The sequence below is a fragment of the Bidens hawaiensis genome, unplaced genomic scaffold (genome assembly GCF_021521415.1).
Source record: "Bidens hawaiensis isolate Kalapana, Puna unplaced genomic scaffold, B.hawaiensis_p1.1 tig00028303_1, whole genome shotgun sequence".
Classification (NCBI taxonomy): domain Eukaryota; kingdom Viridiplantae; phylum Streptophyta; class Magnoliopsida; order Asterales; family Asteraceae; genus Bidens; species Bidens hawaiensis.
The window spans coordinates 122,819-145,659 of record NW_027494620.1 but is presented as its reverse complement, the minus strand read 5'-3'; the positions used below and the strand labels follow the sequence as shown (position 1 = coordinate 145,659).

At 36.0% G+C, this 22,841-nt stretch overlaps 1 protein-coding gene across 2 annotated transcripts; it reads left to right on the top strand.

Annotated features, from left to right (window-relative positions):
- The first annotated feature begins 1,800 nt into the window (after nucleotides 1-1,800).
- LOC143576813 (uncharacterized) lies at nucleotides 1,801-5,427 on the top strand. 2 transcript variants are annotated; one of them, XM_077060831.1, is made up of 4 exons: nucleotides 1,801-1,998; nucleotides 2,138-2,243; nucleotides 4,503-4,590; nucleotides 5,260-5,427. In XM_077060831.1, exons 1-3 carry the CDS (start codon nucleotides 1,872-1,874, stop codon nucleotides 4,579-4,581), a joined length of 312 nt encoding a protein of 103 aa, XP_076916946.1. In that variant the 5' UTR covers nucleotides 1,801-1,871; the 3' UTR covers nucleotides 4,582-4,590; nucleotides 5,260-5,427. The 2 variants fall into 2 exon arrangements, with proteins under 2 accessions (XP_076916946.1, XP_076916947.1); XM_077060832.1 differs by having other exon boundaries at nucleotides 5,266-5,392.
- Nucleotides 5,428-22,841: the final 17,414 nt, after the last annotated feature.

The window sequence follows — 22,841 nt, the reverse complement described above, 5'->3', positions numbered from 1 at the left end:
ATTTTGTAATATATAATTACAAAAGTTAGTAATGTTTTAATAATAATATAATAGTTTAGCAGAAAACAAATTAAAAGGTTTTTTTAGTCCAAAATACACTTAGATACTGAATACAATTCTCTCACTCCCTCTTTAACAGATGTCAGAGTAGGTAACATATAGAAACTTGAAATTAAATTTTGAATCGATAGATTATAGGTCACTTGAGATATAAAAACATCATTAGATTAGACCGTATGACAGGCTAACACTTGTTTAGGATACATAAAACACCACCTAAACTTGTGACTAGATTACAAAGAACACCGCCCAAAGTGTACAAGCGACCTATCAAATAAAAAGAGGACAAAAGGCGTAACGAGTCAATCAAGTTGATACTTAAATTCATGGTAGGTATTTGGAGCATCATACGTAATTATATTTTTTGTTATGTATTAAAAAAACAGAAACCCTAGTGTAACAAGGGAAAAAGTACATGAAAGTGGCGAAAATGATTAAACCACCTAAGCGAAAATAGTAGTTTACTCTATTTTATTTCTTTGTAAGCTTGGACATATTAGTCGGTTCACACTATCTTAGAAGAACAATTTTAACATGCTACTATTCACATTGAAATTCCTATATCATCCACCCAATCTGGTTAGTATATTCGATCCAAAATAATAAAACAAACTAAATGACATTATTACCCTAGAAATCACAAAGTTAACGACACAAAATTAACCAAGTTAGATGATAGGACCAAAGAAGAAATAGACGAAAGGCAATCCAAATCAGATGCATCAAATCCATAAGTTTTATAAATGAAGGACCAAATCCTAAAATATAACTAAACCATAAGGACCAAAGAAGATAGACAAATCAAACCACCATGACCCACCGTATAATTAGATTGTGGAACCATTCATTGATATCATGACTAAGATTTATCATTTTAGAATTTTAAAGACTTATGGGGTGTTTGGGATTGCTTATTTTCATCAATTTATAACTTATAATTTTTTTGAAAGGTAAAAAGGTGTTTGGGATTGCTTATATTGTGAGAGAAAAAGTTCCATAAGTTACACTTTTGTAACTTATTAACTTAATGAAAAATTATAAGAAGGCAAAATAAGGAATCCCAAACACCCCCTTAATTTTGCAATTAAATAAAGATTGACACTGTTTGCTTTCCATATGAAATGATGATGTTTAAGTTTTAACGAAAAGTAAGAAGGTGTTTGATTATGCTTTTAGAAATAGTTTATTGATTTTTTCAAAAACCCAATAAGTTGTTTGGCTTTAAGATAAGTTCTTTTTGTTTCAACTTCTGGGTTAAAAAAAAATGTTTTGGAAAAACCATAAATCATCCATTTTGTCATGTTTACTTCTAGAATACCAAATTACAAATCTACTCACCCTTCTCTTTCATCAGCTTTTAGCTTTTTATCCTTTTTTTTACTTTAATAAGTTAAGCCAAACGCTTTTTAGATAATAAATTATTGATTAATTAACTTTTCTAACCACAAAAACTAATTCAAACATTTTTTTTAAAGCTCATTATATAAAAGCCATATGAATAAACAACACCTAAGCTTTCATACATTACTACGTTCTCGAGTCTCATTAAAAGAAAAAACGAAAAGAAAATTAAGAGAAAGAAGTGAAATGCTATGTTCTCGAGTTTTATTAAATAAAAGAAAGAAAAAGCTTGGAGTTTTACTAAAGAAACAAAAAGTAATTAATGGTTGAAACCCAAAAAAAAATTAATAAAAAAATGGATAAAAGTGACAATGTTTAACCATTGATTATTATTATTATTATTATTATTATTATTATTATCTTCTTCTTCTTCTTCTTCCCAACAAAGCCACCAAAAACCTGTGCAACAAATGGATCAAACAACAATGAAGAAAGAAGACACGGTGAAGCTAATAAGCGCAGAAGGCTTCGAATTCGTGATCGATAAGAACGCCGCCATGGTTTCTCAAACCATCCGTAACATGCTCACATCTCCAGGTCCATTTCACAAACCCTAACCCTAATTTCTCAATTCACCGATTTGAACCATCTAATCTCAGATTCACATATCAGTTACTTACCTTTATGGATCCAATTTGAGATTTATGAACTGTTGGTTGTTAATTAATAATTACAGGTGGATTTGCGGAAACTGAGCATCGTGAAGTTACGTTTCCGGAAATTAGTACTACTATTTTGGAGAAGATTTGCCAGTATTTTTATTGGTCGCTTCAGTATGCAAGGTTTGATTGATTTGATTATTAATTTTTTAAAATTGTGTTCAGTTTATTAAAAAGTTTGAATTTTTAGGGCAGAAATGATTTAATTTATGATAAACTTTTTATTACAAGTTATGTTTCTGTTGCCTGCATAGTTTTTGGTCTGAAAATAGATATTTTTGATTAATTTTTCAAAATTGTGTTCGTTATATTAAAAATGTTTGATATAAAGTTTGAATTTTTAGGGCACAAATGATTTTTAGCGCAACTTGTTGGTCGTTTGCCTGCCACTTTATTGTAATCGTTTTGAGTTTAAGTTAAGGAAAAATCTACAGTTGCGGGTTGAAAAAATTTGTGATAATTTTATTATTACAAGTTTGTATGTTTCTGATAACTACATAGTTTTTGGCCTGAAAGTAGATATTTTTTATTTATATAAATATTAATTTTTCGAAATTGTTTTCAATTTATTAACATTTTTTATAAAAAGTTTGAATTTTTAGGGCAGAAATGATTTAATTTATGATAAATTTTTTATTACAAGTTTGAATGTTTCTAATAACTGCAAAGCTTTTGGCCTGTAATACGAGCATGTATTGATATGTTGGATTCTATTCTTATAACACCCAATTGAATCAATAGAAGTTTTAGGGTTTTTTTGGAAATTGTTTTATTATTCTTTGTAAATGTTAAAGAGAATCATGACTTTTTGGGGGGTTATAGTAATCTTGAGCATAATGTATGAACTTAGACTTGTTTAAAATATAATTTGGTCTCAGTACATTGATGTATGTTTTTGTTGTAGTTATAGTTTTAATCTTAATTTACTTGTGCACCTTGGTGTTTATAACAAAATATTGGTAGCATTAACTTTATCTTGGTTTTAAAGCGTGAGGTGCAAAGTTAAAGTGCACTGCTTTTCATATGTGAGGCGAAATTATTTATATTATATTTTATTATGTTTCTCATAGAGCATTAGAGTAATAGGGTTTTAGCATCACCTGCCCTTAGTTATAAATAAGCTTCACAAGAAGCGCGCTTGATGCCGCTTTTTTCGTGTGCCTTTTGTGCATTGTGCGCTTTTTGTAAACTTGAGCTCTGCTCTTTTAACTTAAGAGAGTTGAGCTTGGCTTGTTTCAAGCTTTATTTCTAGGAGCTTGAGCTCAGATAGTGAGCAGTTTTCAAGCTTGAGTTCAACTCGGGCTCGATCACATTTTTAATTTGTTTGTTCTTGTTTGTAATTAGAAAATTTGTATACAATACAATGTATATTTTTTAGTTTTTTTCGTAATTTTATATAAGATAATGTTTTCAATAAAAAATATATAAATAGCTGGCTAGTTTAGGCCTGTGAGCCTAGTCGAGCTCAATAAGTGAAGTTTGGGATTGAGTTCTTTAAGCTAGGTTCGGTTTGAGCTTTTAGCGAGTTGATTTCAAGTAGTTGCCCCACACGTTAACATCCCTAATGTATTAATAGTTAAAACGTTTCTGTTAAACTAGGGGTGTTCATTATTTGGTTCAAACTGATTCAACCGACTATTGAACCGAAACCGAATAACCAAATCGCTTTTTGGTTTTACATTTTCTCAGTTCGGTTGATTAAGATAACCTATTCTTTAGTTTTATCTCACTCAGCCAAAATACCTCAGTAATAAGCCAACTCTCTTTTAGTTTTATGTGAATTAATGTTCACAAACAACACCCTAACTTAGATTTCGTTTCATTCTACCTAATCACCTAAAACATTAAACCGATTAGAATTGAGAATGACTGGCGCGTGTCAGAGTCTTAGCCACTATTACTGCTTCTTCGGTCTTCTCCGGTTGGAAACCCACGAGGCCACTCGGTGAAGATCGAGAGACGATGGTGCTGGCTTAAACTCTGAGAGGTGCCACTTAGCCTCAATATCAATCGGTCTTATGTTTTAACCAGCTGAGACTTTGAGAGGTGCCCCTCAATGCCAATCGGTCTTATGCTTTAGGTTATTAGGTCAAACAAAATAAAATCTAATTTGGAGTGTTGTCTGCTGTGAACAATAATTGAAATAAAACTAATGAGAGTGGACTAATCACTTATGTATCTGGGCTTAAAGTTAGATAAAACTAAAGAATTGGTTATTTGGTTTCAAACCAAATTGGTTATTTGTTTTCGGTTCAATCAGTTTTGAACCGAATAGTGAACGCCCTTAAGTTGTATGATTCTCTTTTGTATGACATTATTAATATTCTTGGTTTCTTTTTAGTTAATCACGATTTTTCATTTATATAACCTTTAAAATGGCAGTGGGAAGGAGACTGAATTCTTCATCGAACCTGAACTGACACTTGAACTTATGATGGCTGCTAATTATCTGCACACCTGACCAATCTTGGTAATTACCATTTTACTCTTCTTCTAGTAACACACATGCGCACACACATATCCTTAGATAGGGGTGGCAAGATGGGCCGGGTAGGCACGTTGGATAACGGATCAAAAGACTTAAAACGGGTTGGAAACCAAAACCGAACGGAAAACCAAGTTCAGTCGGCCCACAAACACTTTTTGTTTTTTTTTAATTTCGTTATCATTGAATTAATGTGTTAACTATGATTAAAGAAACAATATAATAATAGTTGAGATTGCCATATATGTAAACGAACCGAACAAATTCGTGTTCATTCGTTTAACTTTAATCGAACAAACCATCGAACACGAGCAATTGAATGAGCGGGATTTTATGTTCGTGTTCGTTGTTAAGGAAACAAGCATGTTCGTGTTCGTTTATATCCGTTTTTTATAGTATAAACGAATGGTTTGCAAACGAGCATAACTGAACATAGATGAACAAACATAACTGAGCTAAAAGAAGCTAAAAGTAATGTGAAGAAACAAGTGTGAGTTGTTCACTAAACGTTCACGTTCGGTTAATAGTAGTCATGGGTTTCATAACTATGCCATAGATATCATGTGAAAATGTGTCTTGTTTTGTGTGGTTACATAAATATATTTTTTAACCTTTAGATTAACCTTGTACTTTGTTTTTGTTTTTGGCTGTTAGATCTAGGTCGTCAGAGGCTCCTGTTGTCGGTCGACAAGACGATCAAAGGGTTGCTAGGAGTTATGAACTTGGTATATGTCATCTTGTTTATTTTGTGTAATTTTAGTTTGGATTGTTAATACTTAATGTTGAATAAAAACTAGTATCCGTCTCTTCCGGACGTTATAAATAGCTATTCTCTGTATGAAAATTTACAGGGTACGTTTATTTTTTTATGTATGTCAAGAACTTATTAACCTTGGGGTGGTGTTGCGAGTTTTCACTCGGGTTTTGGTCCCATCGTGTGTTACGTTAGAGATATCTACTATTGTGGTGGCACACAATTGTCAAGTGACAACCGACGGTATTGTTATTCCAGAGAACGACCAAGCCAAACTCTGAAATTATTGTGAGTCTGGTTAAGATAACATAGTCTAGTCAGAGTGGGGCATCAAAACTCTCCAAATTTAAAAAGTACGGTGGTATAATACACAAGAAAGTCGTCGTTCATAAAAAAAGATAAACTACTCAGTTGTCGACCTTACATGTGACGCTGATATTGATAAGGTGATGTTTGTGAATTATGAATGGAACCTTTAATTCCGCAACTTGGAGTTGGATTTATGAGTTACGACAATCTTTTTAATATCATGAATACTTTTTGAAGACTTAGAACTCCAATAATTTTATAAAAGAAAAAGTGTAATCAAATCAATCAATATCATTAACATTGATAGAAATCAACATTTTTAGCAACTTTTAATAAAAGAATGGTTATTTATAGATATATAGGTGTTATATATCTATTGATAGTGTTGCACAACACTACTCACATGATCATACAAACTAAGCATAAACGATTACTCTTGTGATAATGTGATCATAAAACTTTCGATGTGTATGAATAACCATCATCGATAAAATACCGATGATAAACACTAATCCATATGTGTTATGTACAAATATAATACCTACTAGAGATATACTTTAGTTTCATAGGCAATATTGATTTTTTCGCACATGTATTTAATATCATTTGCAAAAACTCACATTTAGTTGACAACATGCAAAAAGATGATATGTGAGAGCCAGGCTCGCGTGCAATGTTATTTCTAGACGTAATATACGGGCCAAAATGGATATGCCATAATAGTGTTATGTATAACTTTATCGGTTGTCCCTAATCAGCAAGTGATATCCATATAAGTAAAAAAACCATTAATCATCGAGTACCCCCACCGTTAGGCATGTTCACGAGCCGAGCCGAGCCCGAGCCAAGGCAAGCTCAAGCTTGGCTCGATAATTAATCGAGCTGGCTCGGCTCGAGCTCGAACTCTTAATCGAGCTAAATATTTGAGCTCAAGCTCGGCTCGTTTTAAATCGAGCCGAGCCCGAGCTCTTAATCGAGCTAAAAATTTGAGCTTAAGCTCGGCTCGGTTTTAAATCGAGCCGGCTCAGCTCGGCTCGATTTGGCTCGAGTTTACCTGTAATAATAAAAATTATATGCAACCATCAAGCTAAACTAAATAAATATGACATTAAAATCAACACCAACCAAATACTAACTAAATAAATATGTCTAATAATACCATCGAAAACAAAATATGTTCAACTAAACCAAACCAAATACAAAATTAAGCAGAGAAGTATTATCTATGAGCGACGGCGATGGCGGAGGTGAATATGAGCGGCGGCCGGCGGTGGAGGTGAATATGAGCGCCTAGGGTTAGGGTGGAAAATGGAACATATACTGATTATTGAGTGTGTGAACTATGAAGTCCCATATTTCAGTTACTCAGTATATGAAATTATGAATATGAACTATGGAGTGAAAAAAGAAATTGGGCTGGATTAAGGAAAAACTCATATGTTAAAATAATTGGGCTCGATAATTATTTATATGCATGCATGTATGCATGTATGTATGTATGTAATAAATTAAAATAAAATAGTTCGAGCCAATCGAGCGAGCTCGAGCCGGGGCTAGCTCAGGCTCGGCTCGTTTAGAAATCGAGTCGAGCTAGGCTCGGCTCGTTTACAATCTAGCCGATTTCGAGCGAGCTTTCTCCAAGCTTTTTTCGAGCGAGTTTCAAGCGAGCTTCGAGCCGTGAGCTTTTTGAACAGCCCTACCCACCGTGCAAGAGACCCCTTTGTTGGTTTGATATACCGGTAATCTAGCTAAAAACATAATCAAATTCGGAGTATATAAATGTATTACATAACAAGAAATACTTAGACTTGGACAATATTATTAAAACACCATGGAAACTTTTTAAAATTTAGGACATCACAATTTTTTATATATATATAACTTGACATATAAACACAAACCGAGCTACATCTGGATAATGGGTAAGCGAGTAACAAGCTGCGCCGCTATCCCCTTTTGAATCGCAAAGCCTATTCTACTAAATATCAATCCTTGGTTCCTTGGGCTCTGCGAGTCACTGTGGACCACCTTCGGCACCCGCTCCAAAAAGCGAACCGCCTCAGGAGCTAGGGAGCCAAATGTGTCGAAGGCAAATAGAATGAACACGTGTTGATAAAATTCGAAATAGAAAATTGATTATCATATCAATCAATCAAAATCATTGACACTGATTGAGAGACGTACACATTTTAGCTTTCCAACAGATAACATAATGATTATCTACTAATGGGGTATGAGCATGACTAAAAATATGTGGACAACAAATATAAGGTCACGGATTGCAGTTTTCATTCTTGTGTCACATTATAGACACTATTGGTTAACCAGTCGTGCTATACGGCGGCACTATTCGATGTAAACACGCAACCAACGAATGTTAATGCCTTTTCAAAAGTTAAAAAGTAAACATAAGTGCTTTGTTTAAGCATCAATGTTTGTCTATAAAAAATTACACTACTTTTATTTGAAAGTCAAAGATTTTGCTACTGAGAGACCAAAACGTCATTATAAAACTCATTATGGGCCAAATTTTGATTTTTAGTATAATAAAGGACTAAAGTCGGTATATTTCATAAGGAGTCAAAAGTTTATTCACATCGTAACATTTTTTATATATAAATATCAAAAGAACTTGGTCGTTATCAGTTCTGCTTATTACGGTATCGATACGGTAATTACACCTTGTATACTTTACGATAGAAAACGCTACTCTATTGTGAATCATGCTGCATTTTCAACAAAAAGACTTATATACTTTATTGTGGTTTTAAGTTTTAATGACATGACGTAGATAAAAATAAACATGTCGTAACGACACACACAAAAAAATTAAAATATTGTATGTTAAACATTATAAAAAATGAATGACGTAAGTATATAAATATTAACTATAGTTAATCAGTCATAAAAAAACAAGTATAGGGGCATAATTAAAACTATGAAAACCTTAGAGGCTAAAATACACAGTAAATAAAATCATGTTAGAAATTGTTAAAACATCAAAACCTATGGGAGACATTTGAAATATCAAGAAGTTGGGTACTGGAGCTAGCAGCTACAGTAAAACCTAGGTTTCGTTTAATATGTATATAAATATAAATACTAGCGTAATTACAATGGATATCTTTTTATTATGTTTTTTTAACAAACATTGTTATTTTGTTCTAACCTCATTAACGTTTTATTTGTTTTCAATAAGTTCAATTATGAGAGGCACGTATGGATAAGATTGTCATTTTTCAACCCGAACATAAGACCCAATCTAAACAACCACAATCACCACCATCAACCACCACAATCACCACCATCAAAGCACAATCATAAGACCATTAAAGCACAAACCACCATCAACAACCACAATCACCATCGTCGGCCGTCGACACCATCGCAATCTCTTTCTCTCCACCAAATGTTTCTATACAAAACACATATCGGTATCACTTTAGACAAATGGGTTATGTAAGACACTATTTGTGTAATCAAACCATTACAAAGAAAAATTGTTAATTGTTTAGCAAGCGTCGATAATTTTTCACCACCTATATTGAAACGATAACTCACAACTTTATGTTTCAATTTTTATTTAGTTAGTTATGATACTATTATAAACATTATTTTGTGCTTTACATATATACCAAATTTCTCCTTACGACGTTATTCCCAACAACACGTGAGGGATCCCACTAGTTATGATCAAATCATCGAATCCCAACAACACGCGAGGGAATCCCACTAGTTATGATCAAATAATCGAATCGATAAAGTATATATTCAAATATATTTTTCACCTTTCATAAAGTAATAAAGATTTTACTATTTTAGAACAAACTGATGATCTCGTATGTTGATTCTTAAAGATTTAACTATTTAAGATGCATGCCACTTAATGGGCCCGTCCATATATTCATCCATTTCATCAAGTTTATGAATATACCCTTCATTTTATAAGAATGTACATATTACATCCCTTTGGTTTAATTTCTTTCTCACTCAACTAAAGGTAATTACAACTGATTTAAACAAAATAAATTACTCAGAATAAAACATCTTATATTCGCTATATATACACATATTATATGTATTCTTATGAATTATACACACACACAAACCATAGAGGATGATTCTGGTAGGAAATATTTCGTCTCGGAGATTTGAAGTGGCCAAGACGAATACAAAAAATGGGGCTTATATGAAAATAAATTCCAGATTATGTAGCCCAATTAAACATAAACAGACTAATTGCTAAATACTATGCATTTTTTATCAAAAACATTTCGCCGTTTAAAAACAAACAGACTAATTGCTAAAATACTACGCATTTTTTTATCAGAAATATTTAGTCAATTAAACAGACTAATTGCTATATTACTAGGTCATTTTTATAAATTTGTGGCTTAGTTAAACATAAATAGACTGATTTGTTAATTACTATGCCTTTTTAAAGATTTTTTGACCCAATTTTACTTGAATGTTTTTAAAAACTGTTATATGCATTAAAAAATAAAAAACTTGTCTTGAACTGAAACCGTGCTCTAAACATGCGCCTAGCCCAGGATGGGGTCTAGGCCGACCCTGGTATCAAATGCATAACTTATTTAAAATAACATGATACTATTAAGAACATTTTTCGAAAATGTTATATAATAACGCATCATATAACACAAAATAATCACACGATACTGAAACTTGTTAGAAAATATAACATGTATTTACACGCTATCTCCCTGCCTATAAAAGGGAACACCCGCCATTATATTACTGAATCTTGTTTTGTACATTTCATACGTCTTTAACCTTTTATATTTAATCCGACCTCTATATTCTGCAGTCGTAGGTTTAAAAAATATACAAAATATTTGAGTTTAAATCCTAAAATAACAAAAGGAACTTTACATAGTAAGAAAAACTTTATTGAAATTTGAGTGGGGATGTTCATGATCCAGTATCAATGAAAAAGAATAAGAGGAAAATAAAAGTATATCGAGTATTTATTTTTTTTCTAAGAACAAGAATCAATATCAAGTGCCATAAATGCAAAACAAATTTCTCTTCAAAGATATAAAAATGGAAGTTTTTGTTTCATAAATACACATTAATTAAATACTATATATGCTTATATAATGTATATCATATATTTAATGTAAAAAAAACAAAATGATTACATGTTTATTTTTTTTTTATAAAAGCAGTGTCTGTTTTACATGTTTTGTGTATATATACACACATACTAGTATGTATTAAGCATGACAAACCATAGAAAGGAAAGATGAGGAACACACAACAAACTTTGGTTTTATTCATGTTGATTGCTATTATATCAATTGGTTAGATATTTTTTTCTTTTATTCATTTATAATTCTAAGTCTTGTATTTCATCTAATATTTTACTTGTTCAAATTATTTGTTAAGGGGCGTGGGCCGAAACAACATCGATAAATCCACCAATTCTCTGGTGCAGGAAGGGTTTTCATTGTTGGCCATTAAGTAGATGTGAGATTTGTTTTATTACAGGCGGAACATGTGATGATCATTGTCATGACCCCGATCAAGATCTGGTAAAGAAACATGATTTTAATGGAGTAACAATAATTTTATAAGCCCTTATGCGATTATTGTATTTGAAATATACGATAAGAAATGTTATTTTTGTTTGAAGTATCCCTAATGAATGTAATATTTCTATCTACATACATAAAATAAAATGATGTTATTCAACTTATGCTATAGTTCACATGTATTATATTTTAAAGCATAAATGGTAAGTATGAACAAACTTACCATGATGAAAAATAGAAAATGTCAAAAAGAAATAAAGAGTGTGAGATATAATTTGAGCATGATCTCTTTTATACTCCCCAACTATTGTTCTAACTTGCATGGATGTGCATGACGTTTCGAATGCCATGTGTGATTACTTAATATATAAGTCCTCAAAACATAAACAAAGATGGTGAGATGGGAGTTGACTTTTGAGATGAATCATATTTAAGATCTTTGATATGAGAATTGCTTATTTGTCTTGTTGATACAAGATGAATTGGGTTTGCGGATAGTTTTGGGTTCTAAACTTTCGATCGATTGGGAATATTTTTTTAATACGATAGTGTGGCTATTACGATTTTAGACAAAATTGTTAATTAGGCTTAGTTTTATAAGTTGGTTATTTGGTTGTCTTTTCTGGTAACCTTAGGGCTTCTAATGTGGAATTTAAGTTTCCATTCACAAACATCACCTTATCGATATCAGCGTCACATGTAAGGTTGACAACGAGTAGTTTATCCTTTTTTATGAGCGGCGACTTTCTTGTGTGTAAGGCCACCATACTTTTTAAATTTGGAGAGCTTCGTTACTCAACTCTAACTAGACTATTTTGTCTTAACCAGGCACACTAGATAACAGTAGATAAAATGTTGCACAAATTAAGGTTGAAATAACACATATCTTCAAGTTACCCATTAAACGCTACAAATAAAACTATCATAATGACACTTATGTGCGTATCCGTCATATCTTTATCACATAGTTATTGTTTCGTTGCCCAAAATCACCTTAGGTTCTAAGTTGCGGCACACAACCGTTCTTGCTATGCGTTCCATGCGGTAATCTGTTTTACGATATAGATGCTTATGACCTCCCCCTCTATGCCCTAGTTAGGTTCGAGTTGTATTTCTTTTTTATATGTAAGTACGTCTGCTCAGTAATTATTAGAATCGTCGCATGGTTCACATAGTTTGTTCCGTTTTGTGTGTAGTGTGTACATATTATTGTTTTGCTATTATTAATAGAAAAAGTCTTTTTTTTCAACATAAGGCCACCCGTAGTGGCAACGTTGCCACCAACTTTGAGGACGAAAACGCGGGGGGTACACCCCCCCCCCCCCCCCCCCGCATTATATGAAATTGATTTTTGGCTGCGTTGTATACAAAACGCGGGGGTTGGCACACAAATAAAAAAAATAGCCGTTGGGTGGGTGGGTCTTGTTGTTAACGGGATCGCCGGAAAAAACGGCGATGGTGGTGGGTGGTAACGGGATCGCCGGAAAAAATGGTGGGTGAGTTACAGATCGGAGACGAAGGAGAAAAAATGGTGGTGGTGGGTGAGTTACAGATTGGAGAAGAAGGAGAAAAATGGTGGTGGTGGTGGATGGTAACGGGATCGCCGGAAAAAATGGTGAGTGAGTTACAGATCGGAGAAGAAGGAGAAAAAATGGTGGTGGTGGGTGAGTTACAGATCGGAGAAGAAGGAGAAAAATGGTGGTGGTGGTGGGTGGTAACGGGATCGCCGGAAAAATGGTGGTGGTGGGTTTCATGGTGGCCGGAACTCCGACGGATCCGGTGAGGTTAAATATTTGTGCTTTTTTATTATTATTTATTTATTATTTAAATATTTGTGAGGTTAAGTGTTTAGTAAACTGTTCGTGATTGGATATGCCATAATAGTGTTATGTATAACTTCATCGGTTGTCCCTAATCAGCAAGTGATATCCATATAAGTAAAAAAACCATTAATCATCGAGTACCCCCACCGTTAGGCATGTTCACGAGCCGAGCCGAGCCCGAGCCAAGGCAAGCTCAAGCTCGGCTCGATAATCAATCGAGCTGGCTCGGCTCGAGCTCGAACTCTTAATCGAGCTAAATATTTGAGCTCAAGCTCGGCTCGTTTTAAATCGAGTCGAGCCCGAGCTCTTAATCGAGCTAAAAATTTGAGCTCAAGCTCGGCTCGGTTTTAAATCGAGCCGGCTCAGCTCGGCTCGATTTGGCTCGAGTTTACCTGTAATAATAAAAATTATATGCAACCATCAAGCTAAACTAAATAAATATGACATTAAAATCAACACCAACCAAATACTAACTAAATAAATATGTCTAATAACACTATCGAAAACAAAATATGTTCAACTAAACCAAACCAAATACAAAATTAAGCAGAGAAGTATTATCTATGAGCGACGGCGATGGCGGAGGTGAATATGAGCGGCGGCCGGCGGTGGAGGTGAATATGAGCGCCTAGGGTTAGGGTGGAAAATGGAACATATACTGATTATTGAGTGTGTGAACTATGAAGTCCCATATTTCAGTTACTCAGTATATGAAATTATGAATATGAACTATGGAGTGAAAAAAGAAATTGGGCTGGATTAAAGAAAAACTCATATGTTAAAATAATTGGGCTCGATAATTATTTATATGCATGCATGTATGTATGTATGTATGTATGTAATAAATTAAAATAAAATAGTTCGAGCCAATCGAGCGAGCTCGAGCCGGGGCTAGCTCAGGCTCGGCTCGTTTAGAAATCGAGTCGAGCTAGGCTCGGCTCGTTTACAATCTAGCCGATTTCGAGCGAGCTTTCTCCAAGCTTTTTTCGAGCGAGTTTCAAGCGAGCTTCGAGCCGTGAGCTTTTTGAACAGCCCTACCCACCGTGCAAGAGACCCCTTTGTTGGTTTGATATACCGGTAATCTAGCTAAAAACATAATCAAATTCGGAGTATATAAATGTATTACATAACAAGAAATACTTAGACTTGGACAATATTATTAAAACACCATGGAAACTTTTTAAAATTTAGGACATCACAATTTTTTATATATATATAACTTGACATATAAACACAAACCGAGCTACATCTGGATAATGGGTAAGCGAGTAACAAGCTGCGCCGCTATCCCCTTTTGAATCGCAAAGCCTATTCTACTAAATATCAATCCTTGGTTCCTTGGGCTCTGCGAGTCACTGTGGACCACCTTCGGCACCCGCTCCAAAAAGCGAACCGCCTCAGGAGCTAGGGAGCCAAATGTGTCGAAGGCAAATAGAATGAACACGTGTTGATAAAATTCGAAATAGAAAATTGATTATCATATCAATCAATCAAAATCATTGACACTGATTGAGAGACGTACACATTTTAGCTTTCCATCAGATAACATAATGATTATCTACTAATGGGGATGGCGCCAATGAAGAAACACTAAGTGACCCCGGGCAGATTACGGATAATCTGGGGGTTAAGTAATGTTTCCCACGAGGGTTAGGTCCGGCAAAGAAGGATGTTCTTCATATGACCTGCAAAACAGACACCGTGAGCTCGTCACTGAGAAGGGGGGGGGGGGTTCCTCCTTGTGACCACCCTCCGGCGTGAGAATCAGACTAGATTGCTCTGAATATAAGTGTATATTGAGAGAAATAGCTAGTGAAGGTAAAAATACCAGATCATGATACCGTTCCAAGGTGTTGGAGTATTTATAGCCGAAGGTAGGTTTCCAAGCAGGTACAGCCAGCTGTATAATATTCCTGTTCTACCAACTACGGGCTACACACGTGCCATGCTGGTTGGTGGGTAGGCAGCGGCTGATAGTGACCAGGCCGGCTGTGTACTATTCCTTTTCCACCAACTGCAGGCTATGTGTGTGCCACGACAAGGGTTGGTGAGTAGTCAGCGGCTAATAGTGACAAACAGTACTAGAGCATGCTCCTCGTACTGTTTGTCAGTGAGCTGTCACCCTGTGATTGGTTCATGGGCTGCTTTGGTCAGATCTTGTCTATTTTGTCCATACCTTGGCAGGTATAGTACAAAAGATCTTCCAGAAGCATACGGACTGGCTCATTTGGGCGGGAGTATTCCCGCCTTACTCATTCCTTCAGGTGACACTGAATTATTGAGTTAGTGCCTTGTGCGTGTAGCCTTGCTATTAGTGCGGGTAGCCTTCCCTGATGGCTTGTATCCGCAGCTGCGGGGACAGGCGGGATACTTCACCATTGGGAGGCTTTCCCTGCGGGAACAGCTGGCGTACTGCGCGTAAAGTCTTCATCTCTGAGCATGGTGGGTCCTGCGGAACCAGTTGGTCCTTGCGCAAACGTCCCTCTTCAAGGTGAGTCTTGCGGGTCCAACTGGGCTCTGCTGGGACCTACCTCTTCAATCAGATAACATAATGATTATCTACTAATGGGGTATGAGCATGACTAAAAATATGTGGACAACAAATATAAGGTCACGGATTGCAGTTTTCATTCTTGTGTCACATTATAGACACTATTGGTTAACCAGTCGTGCTACACGGCGGCACTATTCGATGTAAACACGCAACCAACGAATGTTAATGCCTTTTCAAAAGTTAAAAAGTAAACATAAGTGCTTTGTTTAAGCATCAATGTTTGTCTATAAAAAATTACGCTACTTTTATTTGAAAGTCAAAGATTTTGCTACTGAGAGACCAAAACGTCATTATAAAACTCATTATGGGCCAAATTTTGATTTTTAGTATAATAAAGGACTAAAGTCGGTATATTTCATAAGGAGTCAAAAGTTTATTCACATCGTAACATTTTTTATATATAAATATCAAAAGAACTTGGTCGTTATCAGTTCTGCTTATTACGGTATCGATACGGTAATTACACCTTGTATACTTTACGATAGAAAACGCTACTCTATTGTGAATCATGCTGCATTTTCAACAAAAAGACTTATATACTTTATTGTGGTTTTAAGTTTTAACGACATGACGTAGATAAAAATAAACATGTCGTAACGACACACACAAAAAAATTAAAATATTGTATGTTAAACATTATAAAAAATGAATGACGTAAGTATATAAATATTAACTATAGTTAATCAGTCATAAAAAAACAAGTATAGGGGCATAATTAAAACTATGAAAACCTTAGAGGCTAAAATACACAGTAAATAAAATCATGTTAGAAATTGTTAAAACATCAAAACCTATGGGAGACATTTGAAATATCAAGAAGTTGGGTACTGGAGCTAGCAGCTACAGTAAAACCTAGGTTTCGTTTAATATGTATATAAATATAAATACTAGCGTAATTACAATGGATATCTTTTTATTATGTTTTTTTAACAAACATTGTTATTTTGTTCTAACCTCATTAACGTTTTATTTGTTTTCAATAAGTTCAATTATGAGAGGCACGTATGGATAAGATTGTCATTTTTCAACCAGAACATAAGACCCAATCTAAACAACCACAATCACCACCATCAACCACCACAATCACCACCATCAAAGCACAATCATAAGACCATTAAAGCACAAACCACCATCAACAACCACAATCACCATCGTCGGCCGTCGACACCATCGCAATCTCTTTCTCTCCACCAAATGTTTCTATACAAAACACATATCGGTATCACTTTAGACAAATGGGTTATGTAAGACACTATTTGTGTAATCAAACCATTACAAAGAAAAATTGTTAATTGTTTAGCAAGCGTCGATAATTTTTCACCACCTATATTGAAACGATAACTCACAACTTTATGTTTCAATTTTTATTTAGTTAGTTATGATACTATTATAAACATTATTTTGTGCTTTACATATATACCAAATTTCTCCTTACGACGTTATTCCCAACAACACGTGAGGGATCCCACTAGTTATGATCAAATCATCGAATCCCAACAACACGCGAGGGAATCCCACTAGTTATGATCAAATAATCGAATCGATAAAGTATATATTCAAATATATTTTTCACCTTTCATAAAGTAATAAAGATTTTACTATTTTAGAACAAACTGATGATCTCGTATGTTGATTCTTAAAGATTTAACTATTTAAGATGCATGCCACTTAATGGGCCCGTCCATATATTCATCCATTTCATCAAGTTTATGAATATACCCTTCATTTTATAAGAATGTACATATTACACCCCTTTGGTTTAATTTCTTTCTCACTCAACTAAAGGTAATTACAACTGATTTAAACAAAATAAATTACTCAGAATAAAACATCTTTATTCGCTATATATACACATATTATATGTATTCTTATGAATTATACACACACACAAACCATAGAGGATGATTCTGGTAGGAAATATTTCGTCTCGGAGATTTGAAGTGGCCAAGACGAATACAAAAAATGGGGCTTATATGAAAATAAATTCCAGATTATGTAGCCCAATTAAACATAAACAGACTAATTGCTAAATACTATGCATTTTTTATCAAAAACATTTCGCCATTTAAAAACAAACAGACTAATTGCTAAAATACTACGCATTTTTTTATCAGAAATATTTAGTCAATTAAACAGACTAATTGCTATATTACTAGGTCATTTTTATAAATTTGTGGCTTAGTTAAACATAAATAGACTGATTTGTTAATTACTATGCCTTTTTTAAGATTTTTTGACCCAATTTTACTTGAATGTTTTTAAAAACTGTTATATGCATTAAAAAATAAAAAACTTGTCTTGAACTGAAACCGTGCTCTAAACATGCGCCTAGCCCAGGATGGGGTCTAGGCCGACCCTGGTATCAAATGCATAACTTATTTAAAATAACATGATACTATTAAGAACATTTTTCGAAAATGTTATATAATAACGCATCATATAACACAAAATAATCACACGATACTGAAACTTGTTAGAAAATATAACATGTATTTACACGCTATCTCCCTGCCTATAAAAGGGAACACCCGCCATTATATTACTGAATCTTGTTTTGTACATTTCATACGTCTTTAACCTTTTATATTTAATCCGACCTCTATATTCTGCAGTCGTAGGTTTAAAAAATATACAAAATATTTGAGTTTAAATCCTAAAATAACAAAAGGAACTTTACATAGTAAGAAAAACTTTATTGAAATTTGAGTGGGGATGTTCATGATCCAGTATCAATGAAAAAGAATAAGAGGAAAATAAAAGTATATCGAGTATTTATTTTTTTTCTAAGAACAAGAATCAATATCAAGTGCCATAAATGCAAAACAAATTTCTCTTCAAAGATATAAAAATGGAAGTTTTTGTTTCATAAATACACATTAATTAAATACTATATATGCTTATATAATGTATATCATATATTTAATGTAAAAAAAACAAAATGATTACATGTTTATTTTTTTTTTTATAAAAGCAGTGTCTGTTTTACATGTTTTGTGTATATATACACACATACTAGTATGTATTAAGCATGACAAACCATAGAAAGGAAAGATGAGGAACACACAACAAACTTTGGTTTTATTCATGTTGATTGCTATTATATCAATTGGTTAGATATTTTTTTCTTTTATTCATTTATAATTCTAAGTCTTGTATTTCATCTAATATTTTACTTGTTCAAATTATTTGTTAAGCGGCGTGGGCCGAAACAACATCGATAAATCCACCAATTCTCTGGTGCAGGAAGGGTTTTCATTGTTGGCCATTAAGTAGATGTGAGATTTGTTTTATTACAGGCGGAACATGTGATGATCATTGTCATGACCCCGATCAAGATCTGGTAAAGAAACATGATTTTAATGGAGTAACAATAATTTTATAAGCCCTTATGCGATTATTGTATTTGAAATATACGATAAGAAATGTTATTTTTGTTTGAAGTATCCCTAATGAATGTAATATTTCTATCTACATACATAAAATAAAATGATGTTATTCAACTTATGCTATAGTTCACATGTATTATATTTTAAAGCATAAATGGTAAGTATGAACAAACTTACCATGATGAAAAATAGAAAATGTCAAAAAGAAATAAAGAGTGTGAGATATAATTTGAGCATGATCTCTTTTATACTCCCCAACTATTGTTCTAACTTGCATGGATGTGCATGACGTTTCGAATGCCATGTGTGATTACTTAATATATAAGTCCTCAAAACATAAACAAAGATGGTGAGATGGGAGTTGACTTTTGAGATGAATCATATTTAAGATCTTTGATATGAGAATTGCTTATTTGTCTTGTTGATACAAGATGAATTGGGTTTGCGGATAGTTTTGGGTTCTGAAGAAACACTAAGTGACCCGGTACAGATTATAGATAATCTGGGGGTTAAGTAATGTTTCCCACGGATGAGGTCTAGCTGAGAAGGCGGTTCTTCAGGAGACCTGCAAAACAAACACCGTAAGCTAGTCACTGAGAAGGGGGGAGTTCCTCCTTGTGACCACCCTCCGGCGTGAGAATCAGACTAGGTTGCTCTGAATATAAGTGTATATTAAGAGATTGCTAGATAACTGGATAGCAGATGATCTTACCATTCCAAGATATTGGAGTATTTATAGCCGAAGGTAGGTTTCCAAGAAGGTACAGCCGGCTGAATAGTATTCCTGTTCAACCAACAGTGGACTATGCACAGGCCATACTGGTTGGTGGGTAGGTTACGGCCAACAGTTAACAAAGTCGGCTGCACTATTCCACCAACTGTAGATTATGCACGTCCCACTTACTGTGGATTGTACGCAGGCCATGCTGGTTGGTGAATAGGTTACGGCCAACAGTAACACTATTCCACCAACTGTAGGCCGCGCATGCTCCTCTGTAAGGGTTGGTGAGTAGGCAGCGGCTAATAGTGACAAACAGTACTAGAGGGTGCTCCTCCTCGCCCTGTTGTCGATGAGCTGTCACCCTGTGATTGGCTCATGGGCTGTTCTGGTCAGATCGTCTGTCCTATCCATACCTTGGTAGGTATGGTACAAAAGATCTTTCAGAATCAGACTGGCTCATTTAGGCGGGATTGTTCCCGCCTTGCTCATTCCTTCATGTGACTACTGAAGTAGCTAGTGTCTTGTGCGTGTAGCCCTGCTGTCTGCGGGTAGCCTTCCCTGATGGCTTGTATCCGCAACTGCGGGAACAGGCGGGGTACTTCACCATTGGGAGGCTTTCCCTGCGTGTTCAGCTTGTGTACTGCGCGTAAGATCCTATGAGCATGGTGGGTCCTGCGGGAGCAGATGGCCTTTGCGCAGACGTCCCTGTTCAAGGTGAGTCTTGCGGGACCTACTGGTCTCTGCTGGGACCTACCTCTTCAAGTCCCCCCAGTCCAATGTTCTTCTCCTGAATGTTTAATAAAGTGAGGTGAACTTTTGGACTTTAAGCAAGGGGTTTTGAAAAGGGTTTCTAGTTTTAAGGTTCTCCGTGGGGATTCTTCCCGCGGGTTTCCTAATGTCACTTGCAAAAATTCCCGATTTTTTTGCTTGATCTTTGGGTATGATGCGGGTAGGTATGTAACTTTCTCGCAAGTCAGGAGCGTTGAGTCTCACTTGTGTGGATTCTCCTTGAGGTTTTAGTGGTTTTGAACATAGTGATCAATTATGTTTAAACCACCAATTCCATCCTGGAGCCTCAAACAATGTATTTCTCGACGTTCCCGCTATGCGGGGATGTTATTTCCGTTTCCACAAGCATTGCCCAGAAGATCCTTCCTGGTTTCAATTCCCTGCCGGGCGCTAGGTATGTGAAGGGTTTTGCCTTAACACTGTATCCGCGCTCGTCTTACGGTTACTTTACTTTCAAGGTACTCCTGGCGTCAATTCCCTGCGGGTGCTAGGTACGTGAAGGGTTTTGCCTTAACACTGTATCCGCACCCGTCTTATAGTTACTTTGTTGCCGGGGTATTCTTGGCTTCAATTCCCTGCGGGTGCTAGGTATGTGGAAGGTTTTGCCTTAACACTGTACCCGCATCCGTCTTATGGTTACTTGGTTGCCAAGGTAAGGGGTATTTTCCCGCTTACCTTTGAATCTTTTTGAATTTTGAATTTTGAAATTCGAAAGGTTGGTGAGGATAAGAACAGTCCAAACATCTGAAACGTCGTGTGACGGTTTCTTCTGACTGTGTCAGGACTGCAGGAAGTTATGGTGACGTGACAGAACATGGTCATTCCAGTCGCTTTTTCAGGCGCGTGGGCATGATTTTTCGGGCGCGTGGCAGCGAAATTACTGGCACACGTCCTTTCAACAGCTGTTGCCAGCTTGCTTTTTGCCACGTGTCATAGTTTCATTGCACCTTTGATTTCTCTCTCCTCCGCATTAAATTCACCGCATTAATTGCGATTACTATATAAAGGGGGAGAGGGTTATTTGCAATTCACACTTTTCACTCTTCTTCTTCTTCTTAGTGATTTCCGGCAAATACTCCCCTTTTTCAGGCAAGCATTTTCCCGAAATCACTCTTCTTTCTGCAAAAATGTCCTCTCGTGATGCTGAATCTATAGCTGACGACAGGGGTACTGCTGGTGAGTGCCAGTGTGCTCTGCCCGGCGATCAGTACCGGTATGTTGTCAGGAAGTTCATGCTCGATCATCTCGAGCCTGAGTTTCCTGAATCCCACCAGACCGTGTACGATGCCCCCAGTGGCAAGATCGGGGTTTATGCTGCATTTTTTGTCTATGGGAATCTTAGATTCCCATTGACAAAATTTGTTTACCGTGTCCTTGAGAGGCACGGTGTCCATTTGACCGAGCTGCACCCCATGGCGATCGCCAAGATTCGCCATTTTGAGTGGGTGTGCCGGATTTTGGGCATCGAGCCCCATGTGGACCGCCTGATGACCTTCTATACCTGGAGGTGCATCCAAGGGTGGTACACCCTGACGACCCGTATTAAGGGTCTGAAGATTTGCGACACCGAGCGCAGTCTTCGCGCGTGGAAGCAGGAATTCTTCTACATTTCTGCCCGCGCCATCCCCCTTGCCATGAAGTTTAAAAATGGCCAAGCGATACCGAGCCTTCACGCCCCCAACTACCAGGAGGCGGAATGGTTTTCGAAGATATCCCGGATCCAATCTCCGGTTTACCGGTTTGCGGAGTCCGGGATGGTCATGTTAGGGATGAGCCGGGTGTGGAAAGATGCATCTCTGGTTCCCATACTCCTCGAATACGGTTTGAACTCTATTCCCTATGGTATGTCTTGTTTTTCTTTTTTGATACAAGTTTGTCTTCTAACTGTTTCTTTTCTTTCAGAGGGAAATGATTTGGAGTCGCTTCTGTTTCCGCGGGAAGCCGACGGTCCCGCGCGGATGGGTACTCGTGCTTTGGACGAGGGCGAGTTGCCCATCCTGGAGCAAACAGCGGATCGGTTTGTGGAGGTCTATCCGCTGGGCCACGAGATCCTGAGCCACCGGCGGCCAGGTAAGGCGATATTCTTTCCTCAACCCCTTAATGCTATACCCGCTGTTGGAATTCTTGACCTGTCTTCTTCTGAGGAATCCTCAGATGCTCCTCCATTGGTGCGGAAGAAGAAAGCTGCTGCCGGCGGGAAAGGGAAGGAGAAGGCCTCCACGGCTGATCCGGTGGTTCTATCTGACTCGGAGTCAGATAGTGAAGAGGTGGCGGGGAAGCCCGGTGGTGAGAAGACCACTGTTCCGGAGGCTACGACCGTTACCTCCGGAGAACCAACGAAGACG